General features: G+C 34.8%; 1 protein-coding gene and 1 non-coding gene across 2 annotated transcripts in view; both read right to left on the bottom strand.

Moving 5' to 3' along the window:
* The window catches only part of rg (A kinase anchor protein rugose), a 1380990-nt gene that overhangs the window by 1281934 nt on the left and 76916 nt on the right, over window positions 1–22140 (bottom strand). The window contains exon 5 of the mRNA XM_090393458.1: window positions 19842–19937. Within this exon, the coding sequence (XP_090249584.1) occupies window positions 19842–19937 (96 nt within the window). The remainder of the gene's footprint in view (window positions 1–19841; window positions 19938–22140) is intronic.
* On the bottom strand, window positions 20776–20848 carry TRNAK-CUU (transfer RNA lysine (anticodon CUU)). The gene has a single exon. It is a non-coding gene; the product is annotated as a tRNA-Lys (tRNA).

The raw sequence follows: 22140 nt of genomic DNA, 5'->3' as shown, positions 1-22140 counted from the left end.
TTTGCTGCTGATTGCAGCAGGTATTCTCAATAAGTAGCTGTGGTATCTATTTATTTATTACGTGAATCCCACCCATGAAAGGCTGTAAAACTACCTCAAACATGTTACTTTTACAAGCTAATGCAGAACTTTAATAATAAGCAGGAAGGTGTCTCACGGTGTGAGGAAATAAAAAAAAAAAAAATGGATGGTCAGAAAACATCCATGCTCATAATGAGAGAAGAGAAGCTTGTGGCTGCATCACTAGGGAGTGGAAACGTTATCCACTTAGGAAACCAGACTGGTGATAAATCTGTAATAAATTTTACAATATTCTAGCTTTTTTAATTGCTTAAACACTAAACTTGAACACCTAAGCCTTAGAGAAAATTAATGTTTTCCTCTGATTTTCATTAGCTGCAGTATCTGATGATGTATCAAATCCAGGCTGTCAAAGTATACTCTGTTTTAATGTATGGCAGGCAGACATTTTTGATATAAAAGTGTCTACCTACTATATACATAGTGAATAGTTATTGATCAGTTTCCACAAACTTTTCATCTCATTTTATTACAACACAATCATCCATTGTTAAAATCTTGAAACAACATGATCTGTTTTAATTTTAATTAAAATATGATCTGTTTTAATAAGGGGGATAAAAATAACACTAGGTGCAATATTTAAGGATTTTAAAAGACTGATTGCTCTTATAGTAATTAAATTTAATAACACATTTAAGTAACACTTATTAAGATTACACATATCCTATAACATACATATAATGCAAAGATCAACTAAGACTTCAGCAATGCTTGTTATGTGGTATATGCATCATACGAAGAGTAAACATCTACTAGGTTACTGAACAAACAAGGATATGCTGAAAGTTTCAAGCATACAAAATTGTATTCTACGTGGAATGAAAATATATTCACGATCAGATGCCTAAATAAAGATGGGTTCCAAGTGGCAAGATCATTATCAAAACTACACTAATCAAACTTAAAATAGGCTAATGATGTACAAAGCAATAGTAAAAAAAGAAGTGCAAATAGCAAAGAAATGTGCAAATGATGACAAACAGGATAAAAAAAAAAAAAAAAAAAAGACATATATAGCTGCTACTTAGACAGATCATAACAATTTATTCCCTCATTAAAAAACAGGAAAATGATTAGTGGCATACTGGTGAGAAGAGATAGACCAATTATGTGACAAATTTAAAGGCACTTGATCGGGTTTGGCACAGGGGCCTACTTATCAAACTGCCATCCTATGGTCTGCCTTCCTTACTCTGCAACTGGATCACCAACTTTCTCAATGATCACTCACTACATGTCATGGTAGACAGTTTACTCTCCTCAGAGTTCCCCACCAATGCAGGAGTGTCCTAGGGTTCTGTTTTTTCACCCAATCTCTTCCTCTTGTATATAAATGACTTGCTCTCATACTTCCCATTTGACAAAACCTTGTAGTGCTAAGTATCAGAATCCTCAAGATCTACCATGACCAGGGACCTGAACTCAGATCTCCTAGCTATATTCCAATGGGGCAATGACAACCTTGTAAATTTCAATGCCACCAAAACTCAGTTCTTTCTGATCTCTTGCAAGAAAGGGATGCAAGCTTAGGTAATACTGAGATATCCAAACAAGATCAGATTTCTCTTCTTGGACTGACTTGTACTTCCAATATTTCCTGGCACAACCACAATTCAACTAAGGCTTCTGCAGCTGCCAAAAAATTTGGTGTGCTTTTTTGCACAAAACACTACTTCATACCTTCACAGCTGCTAACTCTATACAAAGCCCAAGTCTGCCATAATTATGGGCGACGTTGAACATCTGTGAGATAGGGATTGAAGCGGATATATGAGAGACATGGATCATTAATTAGCCAGACTGCACTCTCAAAGATTTCTCTTTTCACTGGCAGAAGAAAGTAAATAATTTATTAAGTTTCTAATATTTCACCAGATTTCCAAACACTATAAAAGATTGAAGTATAAGGTTAAAAATACATTAAAAAAAAAAAAAACAGAAAAGGATAAATAATGTGGAGAAATAATTTAAAACACCTGAAAGAATGGATAAATAAAAATAATATCTAATAATTAAGGAGTATGGGACATTTTGGCGTGGTGTCACCTCTGGAATTATGAACAGCACCCTCTTGAGGATAGGAAATGAGAGATGGAAAACTTTTTCATCTCTCATTTCCTTTTTCTCATTTCAAGATTCCAATTCATCAACCTATCAGCAGTCATGTGTATGCCATGTCACTTATGCCAGAAACATCAGGAATAAAGCCAAGAAGTTCTTAGAGTTGGTCTCACTAATGTCTGCACTACATCTATCAATATTACTGGTGGTGCTTTGATGAGGAGGTTGACTACTATTGTATCACAGAGTTCTGTACTTGGGCCATTGTTAACAAACTGACTGCTGACAAGATAATTTGTAGTTGGCCATCTAAGCTAGGGGATCCAACTATGAATTATCTCTTATTTGTTACACTAAACTTTGTCACAGAGCAGCCAATATATATATTTCAAATTGAGAAATGGGAAGTTTAGCATACAGAATAAGTATAGAGAATCAAATGAAATACTTTTTTTACAAGCAAATAAATGAGGGAATAATACAACAGATCGTAAAATAAATACAAAAATTGTAATATCCAAGTTGTACAAACACAATTTCAGAACTTGCATGTTTATATTACTGGTTCAAAGTTTCTAGACCTGCACAGGAAGGGAGTATTCAGCTCATCAGAAGCAAGCAGCACCAAGGTCACACCAACACACAGTTACCATAAGGAGCTGACGTATGAGATATCTCCTAGATAGCATATATAAACATTATTTACCTGTATGTCAACTACAAGATAATTCTATTATGATTCCTACACTAAAAAACTCTGTAGCTATAGTGACAAACCAAAAAAACATAACAGGAATTACATATTTTTGAAAATAAAATACTAACAATATTTTAGCAATGGCAGCAAGTTGGCTTGTGGTGCATGCTGATGTTCATGCAACCTTGGTGCCACTCACTTCCAGCTTGCTCAGTGCTATCCACTTCTCTCACAAGCTAGAAATCTTGAACCAGTAACAAGCTCTAAAAAAAAATTTATATATAAAAAAAAAAATTTGTAGTCACAGTGGCAGAGTGAAAATTCTAACAGTAATTATATATATATATATATATTGAAAAGAAAGTACCACACACATCTTTTGGCACTAGCAATAAATTGACATATTGTTCCAATGGCATTCAATGCATGGACAAGTATATTAATGAAATTGGCATGGGTCTTGAGTGTGAATTTAGTTACTTGCTGATGCTAAGTTAGAGTAGAAAAATCACAACTACAAGTAAATATACAGGAATACCTCGATTATCGCGATTCTCGATTTATCGCGGTTTATAATTTGATACCAAAATTCCAATTATTGCGCCTCCAAATTCGAATTATCGCGGCCACGAGATGTAGCCCACTACATATGCAACCAGTTCGAGTCACCACTCTCCAGGTATTGCTCTCTTGTAGCGCTTCGTTTTTATCCGACAGCACCTTCTCACCATTTACCAGTAACTAATTTAATGGATGGGCATATTTGTGATTTGCATAAAGTTAACAGCTGTTCGGGGATGAAGTGACGCCTTGAGCAAAAGAGAAATCCTAGTTTTTTAGAAGCTGAGGATGCAATGGCTGTGATGACTTTATGGCAGAAGAGGCTTGATTTCAGGGTAATTCCAAGAGAAATCTCAACTTGTCTGGAAATTTGGGTGTTGTCAAAAATAATACTGGGAGAAAATGGTTCTTTTTTCATGAGAAATAAAACAGTACTGGGTTTTATTAGCATTGAAATTGACTAGATTATCTGAATCCCATTGGAGGATGGCTTAGAGATCAGAATTGAGAGCAGTGGTGGCTGATGTTCTGTAGGTTGTGGGGAGTTTTGTAGAGTAAGGTTTATCAAAAGAAAGGGAAGAGTGCAACGTGCTGTCGTCTGTAAAACTGTGTATTGGATTGGAGGTCAGCTGAAGTAGTTCACTGATATATAGCAGGAAGAAGGTTGGGTGAGAGGACAGAACCTTGTGGAACCTCGGCATTAGTTGAATGATGAGAGGATAAGGAACCATCCATCACCACACATAGTGTGTGTGTGTGTCCAGACAGAAAGCTGACAATCCAACTACAAAAGTCTTGATATAGACCAAACGATGGCAGCTTGCTTAGTAAGTCCTTGTGCCAGACCCAGTCAAACGCCTTGGAGATATCAAGCGACTACCTGAGATTCACCAAACTTCTCCATGGCATTTGTCCAGAGATGGGTGACATATGTGAGCAGATCTCCTGTTTATAGGCAGCGACAGAATCCATATTGGTGGTTGTTTATTAGGCGGGTACCTTCAAGGTAGTGTAGGAATTGGGAATTGATTTTTTCTATTACTTTAGACAGGACTGAGGCAAGCGAGATGGGGCAGTAGTTGGACAGCAGTGACATCACCCTTCTTGGGAATGGGTTGAATATAGGCCAATTTCCAGGCTGTGGGATAGATACTAGTGGAGCAAGACAGTATGTATAGGTGACACAGGACAGGAGTCAGTTCTGGTACACAAATCTCCAGGACAATTGGAGGAATGCAATCAGGGCCAGGAGGCTTTTTTGTATCTAATTTGGACAGTATTTTAATGGGATTTTTATAGTCCCCACTATGCCCATAATTTAATTTAATTTAATTAACTTGCTTTCTTTCTTCTTAATATTCCAATTTTCACATTGATACATCAATGCTGTTTTCATATCATTTGATATCAAAATTGGAGATGTTAATGTCAGCTCTTTGCTTCATGCGGATGATGTTATACTTCTAAATAAATCCACTACAAGTCTGCGAGATTCACTGACTAAATTGAATAACTGTTGTAATAGACATGGTATGAAGGTCAGCAATAAAAAGACAAAGACAATGAAAATAGGCAGAATCATTGAAAACATCAACCGTGTTGTGATGGAGAACCTGTGGAACAAGCAAAACACTTCAGCTACTTAGGCACGATTTTTAGTGAAGATGGTAAATTAAATATAGAAATAGACAACAGAATCAACAAAGCTAGGAAGTCAACTGAATAAATTCATAAGAATAAGAGAAAAATTAGTCGAAACACTAAATTAGCTGTATAAAAGACAGTGTTCAAACCAGTTTTAACTTATGGATCTGAGAGGTGGGTCAGAAGTAAAACACTTGACCAAAGACTAGAGACCACAGATATGAGAGTCCCGAGAAAGATGAGAGGCGTGAACAGATGGCATCATTGGCAATATCATATTAAAAATGAGGATATTAGGAAAGAACTTGACATTGTCAGCATCCAGGAATGCATTAGCAGAGCTAATCTCAGGTGGTATGGTCACTTAAACAGAATAGGCGAGGAAAGATTAGCCAAACAAGTGTTCTCTGGCATGTTGGCAGGAAAACGTTCCAGAGGAAGACCAAGATATAGGTGGATTGATACAGTACAAAGTGCCTTAGACGATAGAAATATAAGATCTGATAATGTTGGAGTTTTGACAAGTAACAGGATGATTTGGAGGAAAATTGTAGATAGGAAGTTAGTAATGATGTAAATTTTTCATGTAGTACTATCACACCCCTTGAGGGTACATGGCAGGAATTTGATGATGATGATGTCATCAATGCTGGAAATACCAGTTACTGATTTGATAATTCTAACTTTCATGGCTTTACTCATACCTCCATATTTCATAATTTTTGTCAAGTTTAACATGACTTTTTTCCTCCCCATGACTATCCTTCTTTTAATTTCATCTTCACGTTGACCATCATTTCTTATTCTGGACCCCAGTAAATCATAACTTTCAATGATCTCTATTTGATCTCCCTCAATCATAAGTTCATCTAAATTTCCAGAAGCCATCACTTGTTTTGTTGATGATTAAATTAATGCCGGTTAAGTTGTTTTTTCTCTTAACCAATAGAATCAACCACTCCAGATCTTCTTTAGAGCTCTCATAGTACCTATCTATAAAAAAAAAAAAAAAAAAAAATGAAAATTATAGAGGAATTTCCCTACTGAGTGTTCCAGTATTTGGGCAGGACAAACAGAGATCAAAAGGATCAGATATCTTACTGTTTAGCCAATAGAGAGCAGCTAGTTTGTTCAGCTAAGTCCCAGGCAATAATGATCAAGAAAAGGAAGGAATAGTGATAGCATTCAACACTAAACATGAAACACCTAAGGAAAAAGTGGAGGAATATTTCGATTCAGGCATATAGAAATTTTGGGAAAATCTGGAGAAAAGGGTAAGGCTGATAATAATAATGGTAAGTAGCTAATGGTAAGATAAGAATATCTTAGATGTCGGGAGTAATTACTTTGAAAGATTGTTGAACAAAAAGCCATCAAAAACTTGAAATGTGGAAAGGTAGCTGGATTAGATGATATTCAACCAGAAATGTTCCAATTTGTAGGTGTAAAAGTTTTGCAATGGCTCCATTGCATAATTCAAAGGGCTTGGTCAGCAGGTGAAATACCTGATGTACCCATCTATAAAAAAAAAAAAGCTGAATAAAGCTGAATGCGAGAATTACAGAACAATTTCTCCACTTACTGTTCCAGGTAAGATTTATACAAGCATACTTGAAAAGAGATTGAGAAAGATTGCGGAAGAGAAACTTGGAGAGGAACAAGCTGGATTCAGACCAAATAGAGGTTGTCAAGATCAGATTTTCACTTTATAGCAAATAGTTGGAAAATTGGGGGAGAATGACAAGGATCTGTACTTTAGTTGTTGTTTTTTTTTTTTTTTGTAGATCTGGAAAAGGCATACAACAAGGTGCCCATGGAATAATTCCATCTACCCTACATTCGGGTAGATGGAACATTAAACAGAGCACTATATAGTCTATTTTTAAGTTGTCAGTCAGCAGTGAGAATTGAAGGAAATACAGGAAGATGGTCTGATGTAAAATCAGGGGATAAGACAAGGATGCACATTATCTCCACTCCTATTTATCATCTATATGGATCACATTATAAAAGAAAGTGGCATCAAGCTTGATATTAGAATTGGAGATGTCAACCTTAGCTCTTTGCATTGTGCAAATGACATACTTCTAAAAACATGTAGTGCAGGTCTCCAGAATTCTCACATTTGGATAAAAATCAGCAATAAAAATGCTAAAACTATGAAAATAGGCAGGAATATAGAAAACTTCAGCTGCATTCTAAGTGAAATCCTACAGAACAAGTAAAATATTTCAGCTATTTAGTCACAGTTTTTAGTAAAGATGGCAAATTAAATCTGGAAATAAACCTTGCCAAACCTTGTTATCTTAATGGCAACCTTTGAAGAAAACATTAATTGATTGATTGATTCAGCTAAGGAGGCATGTGATGAAGCTGTTGACAAAAAGTTAAAGCAGCAGTCCTGGAAAAGAAGAAAATATAGCAAAAGTTCCTAACAAATAAGTTGGCAAATGCCTTAAAAGAATACAGAGCAAAATGTAAGAGAGAGAGTTAGGGTATCTGTGAAAATAGCTAAACAAAAGTCAGGGGAAGATTTTAGTAAGATCGAAGGTAAATATCAGGAAGGTGGTAAAATATTCTGGAGGTTACTGAAAAAGCTTAGAAATGGAGGAAAGAGTACTGAAAAAGGAATCAAAAATGATGACAGTGACATGAAAAACTGAAGATAAGGATATCCTAGACATCTGGAATAATTACTTTGAAAGACTGTTAAACAAAACAAGAAGTGACAGAACAATAGTAAAAAACTTTCAAGAAAAATGCAAACAGAAGTCGTCGTCATCATCATCGTAATGCTAATTACAGATATAGACCATATTGATATGTTCCGATCTTATTATCCATTTAATATCCTCTTTTTGAGGTCTGCCCCACCTTCTCTTTCCAATTGGTTCATATTTTATTATTTGTTTAGGATATCTGGTGTTGGTCATTCTGTTTACATGTTCTATCCAATGTTGTTTGTAATTGTTTAGTTTTTCTTCTATTGATTTTATTTTTAGTTCTTTTAAAATATCTTCATACCTTTTTTTTTTGTCTAATAATGTGTATTTTGCAGTTCTTCTGACGAATCTCATTTCACCTGCTTTAATTCTTTGTTTGCAAACAGAAGTACATACAATTCAAAATTTGAAGAAAAAAAAGCCATTAAAAACTTGAAATGTCGGAAAATGATATGATATGATATTAGACGATATTCTCCCAGAAATGCTCAAATATGGATGTATGAAAGTTCTGCAGTTGCTACACTGCATAATTCAGAAGGCCTGGTCAGAAAGGTTGAATTCCAGATGATTCAAGTACAGCTCTCATAATTCCTATCTATAAAGAAGGAAATAAAGCTGAATGTAAATTACAGAGGAATTTCTCTACCAAGTGTTCCAGGTTGATTTATGCTAACAAACTTGAAAAGAGGTTGAGAAAAATTGTGGAAGAGAAACTGAAAGAAGAACAAGCTGAAAGAAAAAGAAGCTGGATTCAAGCCAAATAGAAGTTCTCAGGATCAGATTTATGTTATGACAAACCGTTGAGAAATCATGGGAATATGACAAGGATCTGTTTGTAAGTTTCGTAGATGTGGAAAAGAAATAGAACAAGGTGGCCAGGGTAAAGCTATTCAAAACACTGCAGTTGTAAATGGAACGTTATAAAGGGCAATAAAGAGTCCATATTTAAGTTGCAAGTCAGGTTAAAATTGAAGGAAATACAAAAAGTGGTTTGATGTGAAATCAGGTGTAAGACAAAGATGTACATTATCTCCACTCTGATTTATTCATCTATCTTCTTCCTCTTATTATTATTTTTTTTTTAATCACTGTACTGTCACTGCTTGTTTCATTTACCAGTCGTTGTGATGGATATAACTGTTTCTCACTATAACAAACTCATAGGAACTTAGAAATATGTTGTTATAAGACATGGTTTACTAAAGTGAATTTTGCAATATTGTACCTATGGAACATTTTGCTAATGACCACTAGTAGTTCGTACTAGTAAGTGGGTTTGTTATAACTGTGTTTGCTATGAAAATGAACTGCACGTGATTTGAAAATCCCAACTCCATTTAGTGACATGAAATTTTGTCTGGTGACTGGATCTGTAGAAAGCAAGTGAAATCAAATATGAGAACTCGATGAAAATCTGAATATAAAAAATTTCTCTAATTAACAATAGGTTAGGAAAAATTAACTAAAGGCAACTTAATATAAAATACAAGCCCTCAAGGCACTTTCAATTTGAATTTCTTTCAAAATAATTTAACAGTGATCTCATAACATATGTGTAAACTATAATTTGAAGTAACAAATAAGTTTACTCTTACTTATCTACAAGTATATTTTGACCTTGAAATCAAAGTCATCTTTAGGAGACTGATTATATTTCTCCCATTTCTCTTTTACAAGCACTATGACAGTGAACAAGCAAAGCAGAATATACATTTGAAATTAAACTTGAAAGATCTTGTAATTTTATCATTCACTATTAATTGTTCCTCTCCCCCACCCTCCTCAGTGTTTCTTTTTAAAAGGTCTTATGTTGGAACTGTAATAAATTTTAGGAATATTAGTAAAGGGTAAAAAGTGAAGCTTGAAAATTTGAACATGTACGAGTAGCTCCACAATGTATGAAGAAAGGAATCTTATCTTTTCACTTGAGCAAACAGATCTAAGCCAGTTAAAAATACTTGTAGGTAAGACTGAGTTATTTAAGTTACCAATGAATTTGTCTTCAAATGTTTTCAAAGGCTTAGATTTTGATTACTCACACTTACACTCCTCAGTATGAACAACACAATAAAAGAACAAAATGAATTATTTATTAAGCTGATATTATTTGGATTTAAAATCAGCATCTTTAGAGTACAAAAAATATACCTGTTATTGAAAATAGAGCACTCAATCAGATCAACAGTTGCAGAAATTAGTCAACCTGTAACTGAAAAAAGGAACCAGTGTTCCATTATGATCTGGTCTACAGATCATAATGGATCATGATCTTCCTTTTGGGCCAGACAAAAGAAATATTATTTAGAGATATTAAGATGTCTCCACATCTTTTCCAAACCATGTTTGCTTGATTTTATTTGCTTACTTGTTTATTTTATTTGCATGTTTACTTGATGTTAGATTGGGGAAAGTGAAGACTCCAAAGAAAGTACATTCAATAACAATGATAGAAAGTCCTTAAATTGAGTCCAGGAGGCTTCCTCAGTCATGGCAGCAGAAGAGCTAAATTTGAAAAGGGATTGCTTTTCCTTAGAATTATGCATCTGTAAAGTTTTAGGTAGTTAAGACAGTTTGTGTACCTGCATAAGAAGATACTGGTGCACAGAACTGTGATGCAAAGTGCAGAATATTTTCTGTTCAAACTATATATTTAGTGAAAACAGTCTACTTGAAATAAATACAACGAAAGGCTTAAGTGTTGCTGATAATTCATAGCAGTGCTTTGCAGTATAAATACCACCAGTAGAAGAAAATAAATTATTACATTGATAGCATTTTGTCATATTTGCAATCAGTATCTTTGAAACACAAACTACAACCATTTGTTTTTATAAAAAGCACTCAACTAGGCAAGTGCAGAAACAATTCAAATTGTAAAAGTAACTAATGTCCTATCGAGGTAACCCTGGGAACTGAAGAATAAAAGGAAGATATTTCAGAGAGAATTGAGCTAAATGTAATCAGAGAATAATTGTCTCCAAGACTTTTGAAAATCAATGCAGCCATACTTATTACAGTTGAAGTGAGTGCTTTATAGATTATGATAATTCTAAAAATACTCTGTCAGATTTGTAACAATTTCTATGCAGCACAGTAGCCTTCCTTCATTTAATCCTGCATGAAGGGGATATTATGAATACAATATGACAATCCCAACTTGCTTGCCATAATGATCACAATGTATGCAGTTTATGTTCTTCAAAGTTAATAATGGATCTTTTGATCTGCCTATAGAGGACTAAGTAACAAGTGCATGAAACTTGATACACTCCAGGATTAGTGGATGGTAAAATGGATAATAATGGTTAAATGGTTGATAATTAAATGTGTGTTTAAAAGAAGCACAAAAAATGAGAAATTTTTTAGAAAATTTGGAGAAAACAGCATAGATGATGATGATGATAATGGTAAGTACCTGATGGATTTTGTTTCAGGAAATGAATTAGTAATTTACTAATACTTGTTCTAACAAAGATATGCACACATTCTGATGAAGAGAATATATAAAAAATAAGTCTCATTGATTACGTCATTGTTGAATAATGATATCAAAAAGGCTAGAAAATGTTATGGTAGCTAACGAAAAAGCTCAGATGGATGAAACAATACAGTGAAAGGAATGAGAGATGAGAAAGATATATAAAAATGGAAGATTAAAATATCCTAATGTCTAGAGTAATTACATTGAAAGCTTATTAAATTAAACAATCAGTAAGAGAATTTAAAAGAGAGTAGAAAATATTCAACAGGAATGCAATCAGTAGTACAGAACAATAACAACTGTTAACAATATGACTAGAAATATCCATGCTTAGAGGAATAAAGTTTCACAGAAGCTGTACTGCATAATTCAGAAGGCATGGTCAAAAATTCAAATTCTGAATACCTGCAGTTGAGTGCTCTGCTAGTATCAATCAATCTTTAAAAAGTGCAATAAATCTTACTTCAATGTTCCATGTAAGATTTACACAGGAATATTTGAGAAGAAACTCACAAAGAAAGGAGAAAGATAAACTAGGGGAAGAACAAGCTGACTTCAGAGTGAATAGAAATTATCATAATCAGAATTTCATTTCAAGGCAGTTAAAAGGTTGGAATGGTGGTAGAAAACATTCAAGAGGAATGCAATCAGTACTGCATAACAACAATATTATCTTCATCAAATTCCTGATTAGTATTCTTAGAAGGTGCACAGGATATGATAGTACTACATGAAAAAGTTACATCACTACTAACTTCCTACTGACAATTTTCCTCCAAATTAATCTGTTATCTATCAGGATTTCAATATTGTCAGATCTTATTTCAGTCTTCCATGGCACTCTTCTCCTGGATCTTTTTTACTGTCATCTTAGCAAAAAACACTTGAGCTAACCTTTCCTCTCCCATTCTGTTTAAGTAACCATACTACCTGAGGTTAGTTCTGCTTACATGCTTCTGAATGCTAAAAATGTCAAGTTCCTTCCTAATATCCTTGTTATTAATATGATTTTACCACTGATGTAATCTGTTCACTCCCCTGATCTTTCTCAGAACTCATATCTGAGTTTTATTTCTAACTCAGCTATCAGATCCATAAGTTAAAACTGGTTTGAAAGTCATCTTGTGTATAGGTAGTTTAGTGTTTTGATTAATTTCTCTTTTATTCCATATAAATTTATTCAGATCACTTCCTGTCATACCAACTTTACTAATTCTGTAATCCATTTCCATATTTAATTTGTCATCCTCAATAAAAATTATGTCTAAACAGCTGAAATGTTTTACTTGTTTAATAGGTTCTTCATTCAGGATGTAGCTGATGTTTTCAATGTTCCTACCTATTTTCATGGTATTTATAGTGCTGATTTTCATACCAAATTTATTATAGCAGTTCTTCAATTCAGTTAGGGATTCCTAAAGACCTGTATTGGATTTATTTAAGAGCATAACATCACCGGCATAAAATAAAGAGCTGAGATTTGCATTTCCAATTTTGATATTAGGCTTAATGCCACTTTCCTTCGTAACATAATCCATACAGATGATGAATATCAGTAAAAAATAAAACGCACACCTTGTCTCACACTTGATTTGATGTCACACTATCTTCCCATACCTAATTCAATAAAAACAACAGATCCTACAAGATTAAAAAAATAATCAATACCCCCCCCCCCACACACACACACAACCCATGTCCATCTCTTCAAAAGGATTTCAGGAATTCCTTCAACATTCCCTACATGGGGTACATCAGAGAAAATAGCCAGGTCCTTGAAAAAATATAACCTCTACACAGCTTTTAAGCCCCACCTGAAAGTGGCAACCCTTATCCGTTCCACTAAAGATCAGCTCCCCTCCTCTCTCAGTGCCTGGGATATATAAAGTATCCTGTTCCTGCAAGTTGAAATACTTTGGACATACAGAGAGATCAGCCACCATCTTCATTGATGATGAAGATGGTGGCTGATTCCCACACAAAACAAACAGCTGCAATCATAACTATGGTCAATCTGGTTTTGCAAACTAAGTATTGGATACCATTCACAGGATCTTCTGGGGGGGGGGGGGATACCATACTCCATCACAGTAAATTTTAAAAAGAAAGACTGCTTTTGGAATCTGCAGCTGCACTCAGAAATCAACTGAATTTAAATAAATACAGATGCAAGAAACATTGCAAAATTTGGAAAACATTAATCCTTGGAGATATCAATTTACAACATAGGTCTCCCACAAACACCCACAGAGGGCACCTCACCCAGATAAGACTTTATGGTCGATCCATGTGTTTCATTTATTACTCTATTGCCTTTGTGCATATGTTACAAGGGTTCGTTTGAACTCCCTGAAGTTCAAATATTTTGTCTGTCCCCCCAGTGACAGACAAGATATTGGAAGAATTAAAATAGCTTTTAATTCTTTCTTAGTGCTGCTAATACTCCATTAAACCACCAACATTATATCAAAGAAAATCTAAACTCTGTACTTCTCAATGATCTTCCTAAAGCAAAGGATCTGATGTCTGGTACCCTTGCCTTTCCTGAAACCTACCTGATCCTCAAGCATCTATGCTTTGACCTCAATCCTATATAGAATAATCTTTAGTAGAGTCATGTGCTTGCATGAGAGATTAAAGTAATAGTGATATATCTCGCTGTGTAGGCTTCTGTGGAGAAAGGACACAGAACTAATTATTTCTGGTAATAAACTACACACAAAGATGTCAAACAGAGATTATATTTTAATTCAACTAGTTTCATGAAAAACTTTATTTTGCTTCATCAGGAAATAGCATGAATAAATTAAAAAGCTGGAAGGAAAGTAACAAGAGTTGACATTTCTAGTGAAAAATATCTGAAAATGTTTAAACGACGGAAAGCATGCATTAGCTGTTAAACTAGCTGGTTCATGAATTATATATTTAGTGTAATCCTTTATCTAAATGTAAGCAAAAAAAAATTTGCACCTGAAGTATCTTCAGGACTGGGGCAAATCGTAGCAAAGGTGGACTGAATTCTCAAATATGACTTCTGCATTGCTTCAACCTTGGTATCACTGAAGAGACCTCAATAAAGGTCGAAACTGGTCTGGGTAGTGACCCTTCCCATAATGCATAGCATTATACATGTCTGCAAGGAGATGTGCTTTGCATTATTGGATACTAAGGAAAGATGAGAACTCAGTCCACCTTTGCCATGAGTTGGCCCAGTCCTGAAGATACTTCAGGTGCAAACTTTGTTTGCTTACACTAGGATAAAGGATTAAACTAAATATATAATTTATAGTCTAACCAAGTGAAAAAAACTTCCAACATCTGGCTGGTTCAACAAATATACTTGATATCCATCATGATATCAAGTATATCATGATGGATTAAGTAAGATCAGACCTGATATAAAATCAACCCTTATTTTTTGTTACACTGTAGAGGATCCTTCATCATTTTGGTTGATTCTTTGAAAGCTCTTCAGTAAAAGTAGTAATCAATGTGGAGCATTTCAGTTTGTTGCTATTCTAATAGATGTCTGTTATATGTGCTGCCAGCCATCATATGTATTTTCTTTCATTCTCGAAGTACTTGAAGTGTTCCAGGTAGCATATCTTACCAGATATGCCAGTTTGTCCTATATAGTGTAGACCACAACTGCAACTGATCTTGTAGACACCTGGTTTTTTAAGTAGTAGTGGAGGTTTAGGAGGTTTCAGATGATTGAACATTTTGTTCATTGGTAGAAAGCAACTTTTAGGTTTTTTGGCAATGCAATCCTGCTATTTTATCTGTGACTGAATATATATATATATATGGGAGAATAAGTGCTTCTTTATATTATTATTATTATTAAGAGAGACCTCCAGGGAATCAAGATTTCATCGAGGGAGGCAACATAATACACACACCGGCTATCATACTTATTCTTGAATTCACTCAAGCTGCTTGCACACACAACATCCAATGGCAATCCATTCGATTATACACCACTCAATGAGAGAAAAATTTATTCCTTACTCTCTTCAGAACCAGCATTCATTCTCGGCCTCCAAGAATACTCTTGCATCCTTTCCCCACCCTCCATAAAATGAAAAATTCCCTTAACTGAAATCCTGTATGACCCTTTCAGAAGTTTGTAAGTCTCAATCATATCACCCCTCTTTCTCCTGTTTGCTAGTGTCTGCAGCCTACAAATTTTCAACTTGCCTTTAATCTGTATTCCAAAATCCTGATATCATTTTTGACACTCTCTCACTGTATCATAATCACCACAGAAACCAAGAGATCATACCTGTGCACAATAGTCCAAGCGAGGTCTTAGACAAAATGATTTTCCTTATCTTTACATGTCAAAGTTTGTTTCAGCATTGCCATTATTCTCTGTGCTGTATTTACAATTTTTGCTATATGACCCATGAACTTCAACTTCCTATTTATTAAAACTCCAAGACCCTTAGCCTCATAAGTTTCTTCAAGCATAATCCCTCCATATAATAGAACATTGCATATCTAATCATGCCAAAGTGAATGACTTTATATTTACTGACATCCATTTTCCCATGCTCACAATTCCAGCTGATTCAAATCATTCTGCAAGAATTGAATATCAGCAGAATTCCTGATTACCCTACCTATATTTACATCATCAGCAAATAGCTATATGTTGCCTGTCAAATCCTTTCCAAAATCATTAATGTACAGATGGAATAACAGTGAACCAAGCAGATCCTGGTGATACACCACTGGTTACCTTAAATCTTGCAGACTTAAATCCTCTGTATACCACTTTTTGATATCTGTCAGTCAGTCATCCTCTTATCGATAATATTTTATAATCCAAACCCATATTCTATCCAAAACCAAACCCATAATCCAAACCCAAATTCACATGGAGAAAAGAGGCAAGGAATAATAAAAGTCTCATTTAGTATGTTATTGCCGATAGTGATGTTTTCTCCCTGGTGCAGGACACCAAAGTGTATAGAGGATTTGAAATTGGAAGTGATCACTATTTAGTCTTGAGTAGGATAAAATTGAATTTCATTTTGAAAAGCAGAACATTTAGGAAAGTTTTAAAGTGAATAAATAAAAGTTGAGCAGCTCTCAGATGCAAACTGTAGGCTAAAATACAAAAACATTATTCAAGATACACAAAGATTATTGAAGAAAAAATGAAAGTGTTTGAGAACATCAACCAAACCTTGAAGATTCAGTGGCAAGCCTTGAAGAAAACATTGATTGATTCAGTCAGAGAGGCATGTGGTGAGGTTGTCTGCAAGGATAGAAAAATCAGAACTCCATGGTGGACAGAGGAAATTAAAGAGTCAGTGAAGGAAAAGAAGTAAGCATATCAGAAGTTCCTGCAAATAAGTCAGCTTGTGCTGTTAGAGAATACGGAGACAAATGTAAGAAAACTAAACCCTGTGTAAAACTAGCTAAACAAAAATCATGGGAAGACTTTGGTAAGAACATAGAAAATAAATATCAAGAGGGGGGTGGCAAGATATTCTAGAGATTGTTGAAGAAAGAAGTTCAGAAATGGAGGAAAGAGTGTTGTAAAAGGAATTAGAGATGATAAAGGTGACATGAAAACTGGAGAAACAGATATCCTTGAATTGTTAAACAAAACAAGCAGTGATAGCGCTATGGTAAAAAAACACTCAACAGGTTGTTGAGTGTTTTTTTGTTGAGTGTTAGTTGGTGGACTGAGTGGTGAAGACAGATGTAGAGTAGGTGTCCTCCCTCGACGGGTCTTTGGACTCCCTGGAGGTGTCACGTAATAATAATAAAAATAATTCAGGAATACATATTCATACATGAAGTATAAAAAGCCATCAAAGGCTTGAAATGTAAAAAGGCAGCAGGAATAGATGATATTAGACCAGAAATGCTGAAGTATAGATGTATAAAAGTCTTACGGTGGCTATTCTAAATAGTTCAGAAGGTATGGACAGAGGGAGGAATTCCCAATGATTGGAGTAGAGCTCTCATAGTACCCATATATAAAAAAGAAAATAAAACTGATTGCGAGAATTACAGAGGTATTTCCCTACTGAGTGTTCTTGGTAAGATTTATGCAAGAATACTTGAGAAACAGTTGAGAAGAATTATAAAATGAGAAGAAGAATAAAATGAGAGCACCAGGGCCTCCATTTGCCCACATCACTCTACTTGATATTGCCTGCATTCAAGAAGTTTAGTCTCATATTTAGTGTTGAATACTATATCTACTCCTTTTCCCTGAATTTCTTTCTAATTAACCGTGAATTTAATTTGAGAATGAATGTTGTTCAGGATGGTGACGAAATCTTCTAATTGGGTAGAAGAACCAGGCCAGATGATAAAAATATCATCAATATAGTTTTGCCAAATTTTTGGTTGTGCTTCTTGATGTTGGATGGCTATTTTTTTTTTCAAACTACTCCATGAATAGGTCAGCTAACATAGGAGAGCCCATTGCTAATCCTTCTTTCTGTTCAAAAAAATAAAATAAAATAAAATAAATTTGAATTTGAGTTAAAAAAAAAAGTGCTATTCATGCAATGTTTAAATAGGTCCAATGGACATAGTAAACCTTTTGGCCAATGTTCAAGAATAAAAACCAAACAACTACCTCAGAACAATTTCCAACCAGACAGTGGAGGTTAAGCTGAGGTGGTTCTAATTCAAAATTACACTGGGAAGGGGGTTCTCTTTTAACTGTTTCTCATTGTCTCTGCTTTATAGTTCCTCAGTACTCATTCCATCTGTTTTAATCTCATGTTCTTTTGATAATACTGGTCCATTCCAGTTCATGATAGCATTCAATTTGGGATTAAACTTGTACTTAAACTCATAAACTCAAACACTCTTTAGTAATTGCGCCTCCTCATCTTGAACTAACACCTCATATTTCTTACCATAAGTCTGTGTGTCTCTCACCACCACTCTTTTAACTGTTTCTCATTGTCTCTGCTTTATAATTCCTCAGTACTCTTTCCATCTGTTTCTGATCTCCTGTTCTTTTGATAGTACTAATCCATTCCAGTTCATGATAGCATTCAATTTGGGATTAAACTTGAACTCATAAAACTCAAACACTCTTTAGTAATTGTGCCTCCTCATTTTGAACCAACACCTCATATTTCTTACCATAAGTCTGTGTGTCTCTCACCACCAAATTCCTGATGAAGTAACTGCTTTTTCATATGTATTCTGGTATAAAAGATGGAGAACGTTTTGTTTGTGATGCCAGATGAAGGGAGAATGGAAAGCAGGAAAAGGACGCATGCATTATTTTGTATATTTTTTAGGGATTGCAGCTAAAAAGGTGTGGTGAAGATAACTGAATTCTGTTGGCAGAAGCTGTGTCTGTGTAATTATAACAAACAGCCCTTGGCTGTGTAAGCACTTTGCAGTGTCATAAACAGAAAAAATAAAAATTAATAAAAATAACCATTTCAAAAATATAAGTGTGACTAGTGTGTCCATAAGGGTATAGAGTTACATGCTTGTTTCTTTTTTCTACTGTTAAGTCTACAGTTTGATGCTAGCTATTTAAAGAACTATTTAAAAGTATCTAATGTGTCTTGACCAGAGGTTCATAGTGTAGACAGACTGCTAGTAAAAGATTTAGGAAACAGTCATTTTAATATCACCTCTAACCTAAAATCTTTGTATAAACTTCCTTTTATCTGTTCCTAGAGAACACATGATAGGACATCAGATTTTTTTGTCAGTTACAGTTTAACTTGTTTCTGCAACTACAAGATCAAGTGCTCTGTTTTTAACAAGTATATTTTTGTGCTCTGAAGATTCCAGTGTGAAATCCAGAAAAATATTAGCAACTTGATAATTAATTTTGTTCCTTCAGTATTTTGTTCATATCATAAAACTTTGAATAAAGGTGTCTACATTTAGTGTAAAAGAAATAAATCAGAGTAAATTTTGGTGTGTTCTGCCAGTAAGTGTAGTTCACCACAGTAAATTTGAGACCCTTTTTTTTTCTTTTCTTATGTAGTTTCCACCCACAAAAGGGTACTAGTAAAGCTATAATACATTTTGTACTGTGGGTGTTTATTTCTATTTTTTGATACTTTTGCTACTTCTTTTAGTTCTTCCAATGTAATTTATTTTATTTATATATAAAAAAAAGTGCTTGCTATGATCAAGGTCAACCATATCGATGTAAAATTTTCATATGATTTCAGATGCAAAAATGTGCAATTACACTCCTTTCATATGTAAAACATTCATGTTAATAAACAATGGCTTGATATAGGTGACATTACATAAACATCAACCACACAAGTAAACTTTGGCAAAAATATTCCAATAATTCAAATTCATGTACTTTAAGTTAATAATTTAACTTACAGTTCCTTAAGCTTCAAATGAAGTCGTATTGCACATAACTTTTGTTCTGATAGGGGCACAAAAGAATCATCATACTCTAATCACTCAGATATGTTTCAAAATTTCTTAATGAAATTTATGCAGTTTGTTCCTAATAACTTATGACATGAAAATAAAATAAGATCCAAATTCAAATTTAATATGCTTAGTATACAAATTCAGAAGCATATGCAGTTTATAAAAAAAATCCATAACTTACTGCTCCTTTTTTACCAGAAAAACTAAAAAACGTATCAGGACCAAGCCGCTGAGGTAGCTGTCGTAACACAGACAAAAGTTTTACAGAGTGCCTAGGCTAAAAATAAATAAATAAATAACAATAAACTTTCCTGGTATTAAAAATACCTTTCTTTAATTAAATAAGCATGCATTTTCTTAATGTCATAACAACTTAATTCAGCGTATGACTGAATTAAGTTGTTATGTTATTATGTGTATGACTTAATCAACTTAAGTCATACACATAATTACAAACTTAACGAATTACTTGTTTTTGGTTAGAGATGTATTCATAATAATTAAGAATGAGTTAAATATAGCAAATGCAATCTATCCAGCTTGCTGCAATCCAGTACAAGAGATATGATAATAGGACAACAGCCTGCTCTCCAATATCCACTATATAAACAATATCATGTGACCAGGCAGCATCACTAAAGTGATGTTGTGCAGTGAATGAAGTGTCCCCCCCCCCCATGCATAAGACTAGGAACGAATAGTGAAAGTTTCCACTTGGTTATATTATAAATTAAAGATGCCAAGAAATTATATTCTTGGTTTCATCCTTTATCCAAGTGTAAGTGAACAAAGTATGCACAAGAAATAACTTTTATGACTTTTACTATCCCATAATGCATGGCATTCTTTATCCTTTATTATTTTTATTATTATTACATGACACCTGCCAGGGAGTCTCCAAAGACTCTTCGAGGGAGGGCACCTACTCTACAACTCTCCATCACTCAATCCACTAACTACTACTACTTTCATCATCTACGCCAACGCCATCTACCACTAATATTTAACCAGACTAGCACAAACATCCATGCCCACGGCAGGATTCGAACCAGCAGCCTTTTGGCTGGAGAGCGGATATGCTAACCACTCGGCCAACAAGGCCAGCAAAAATAATTTGCCCAACATGGGGCTCAAACCCATGACCCCGAGATTAAGAGTCTCGTGCTCTACCAACTGAGCTAGCCAGGCGCTGACATGTACAATGCTGTGTATTATGGGAAGGGTCGCTACCCAGACCGGTTCAACCTTTATTGAGGTCTCATTAGTGGGAGCCAGACCCAGAAGTGATACCAAGGTTGAAGTAATGCAGAAGTCATATTTCATATACAAGTAACCAAAAGGTGTCACACGTTATAAGCATATGTGTGCTGCATTATAGAATACTATGGCAATTGATATGAAGTCATTAGCCTCTATATACGAGCTGACCAGTTATGAAGTTACTTCATGTGCAGTTTGTTTGCTTACACGTGGATAAAGGATGAAATCAAGAATATAACTTTTTGGCATCTTTTAATTTATAATAAAATTAAGTAGAAAAACTTTCAACATCTATCTGTAATCCAGAGTATATTAATAATAAGTTGTGATACTTTTTGGCTACTTGTACATGGAACACCAGGGCAACTCCTTGCAAAGGTGGAGCAAGCTACCAACACTCCTATCTCAGTATCTCCTATAATGCAAAACACATCTCCTTGCGGATATGTCTATTGTTATGCATTAAGGGGAGGGCCACAACCCAGACTAGTTTCGACCTTTATTGAGGTCTCTTCAGTGGGAGCCAGTCCCAAGTGGAGATACCAAGCAGAAGCATTAGCAGGTCATCAGCTGGTGTTGTACCACCTTACTTACAGTCCTGAAGATACTTTCAGGCACAAACTTTGTTTTCTCACACTTGGATATGGATTAAACTAAATTTATTATACTCTAACCAAGTGAAAAATAAACTTTCAACATCTTTCTCTAAATCCAGAGTAATTTATTAAAAAAGGGTGGCACACCATTTGGCAACTCCTATAGGTAGAGATGACCTGCTAATGCTTCTGCTTGGTATCTTCACTTGGGTCTGGCTCCCACTGAAGAGACCTCAATAAAGGTCGAAACTAGTCTGGGTTGTGGCCCTCCCCTTAATGCATAACAACAGACATATCCGCAAGGAGATGTGTTTTGCATTATAGGAGATACTGAGATAGGAGTGTTGGTATCTTGCTCCACCTTTGCAAGGAGTTTCCCTGGTGTTGTACCACCTTACTTACAGTCCTGAAGATACTTTCAGGTGCAAACTTTGTTTGCTCACACTTGGATAAAGGATTAAACTAAATTTATTATTGTACATGGAAATATGACTTCTGCATTACTTCAACCTTCATATCACTTCTTGGTCTGACCGATGAGAGATCAACAAAGGTTGAAACTGGTCTGGTTAGTAGTCCTTCACATAAAGAACATTATACATGTCTGTAGGGATACGTGCATTG

This window comes from Typopeltis vanoorti, chromosome 5 (assembly GCF_054136105.1).
Source record: "Typopeltis vanoorti isolate ZY-2024b chromosome 5, IOZ_Tvanoo_1.0, whole genome shotgun sequence".
NCBI lineage: Eukaryota > Metazoa > Arthropoda > Arachnida > Uropygi > Thelyphonidae > Typopeltis > Typopeltis vanoorti.
The sequence above is the reverse complement of the archived record's forward strand: the minus strand, read 5'-3'. Positions and strand labels throughout refer to the sequence as shown.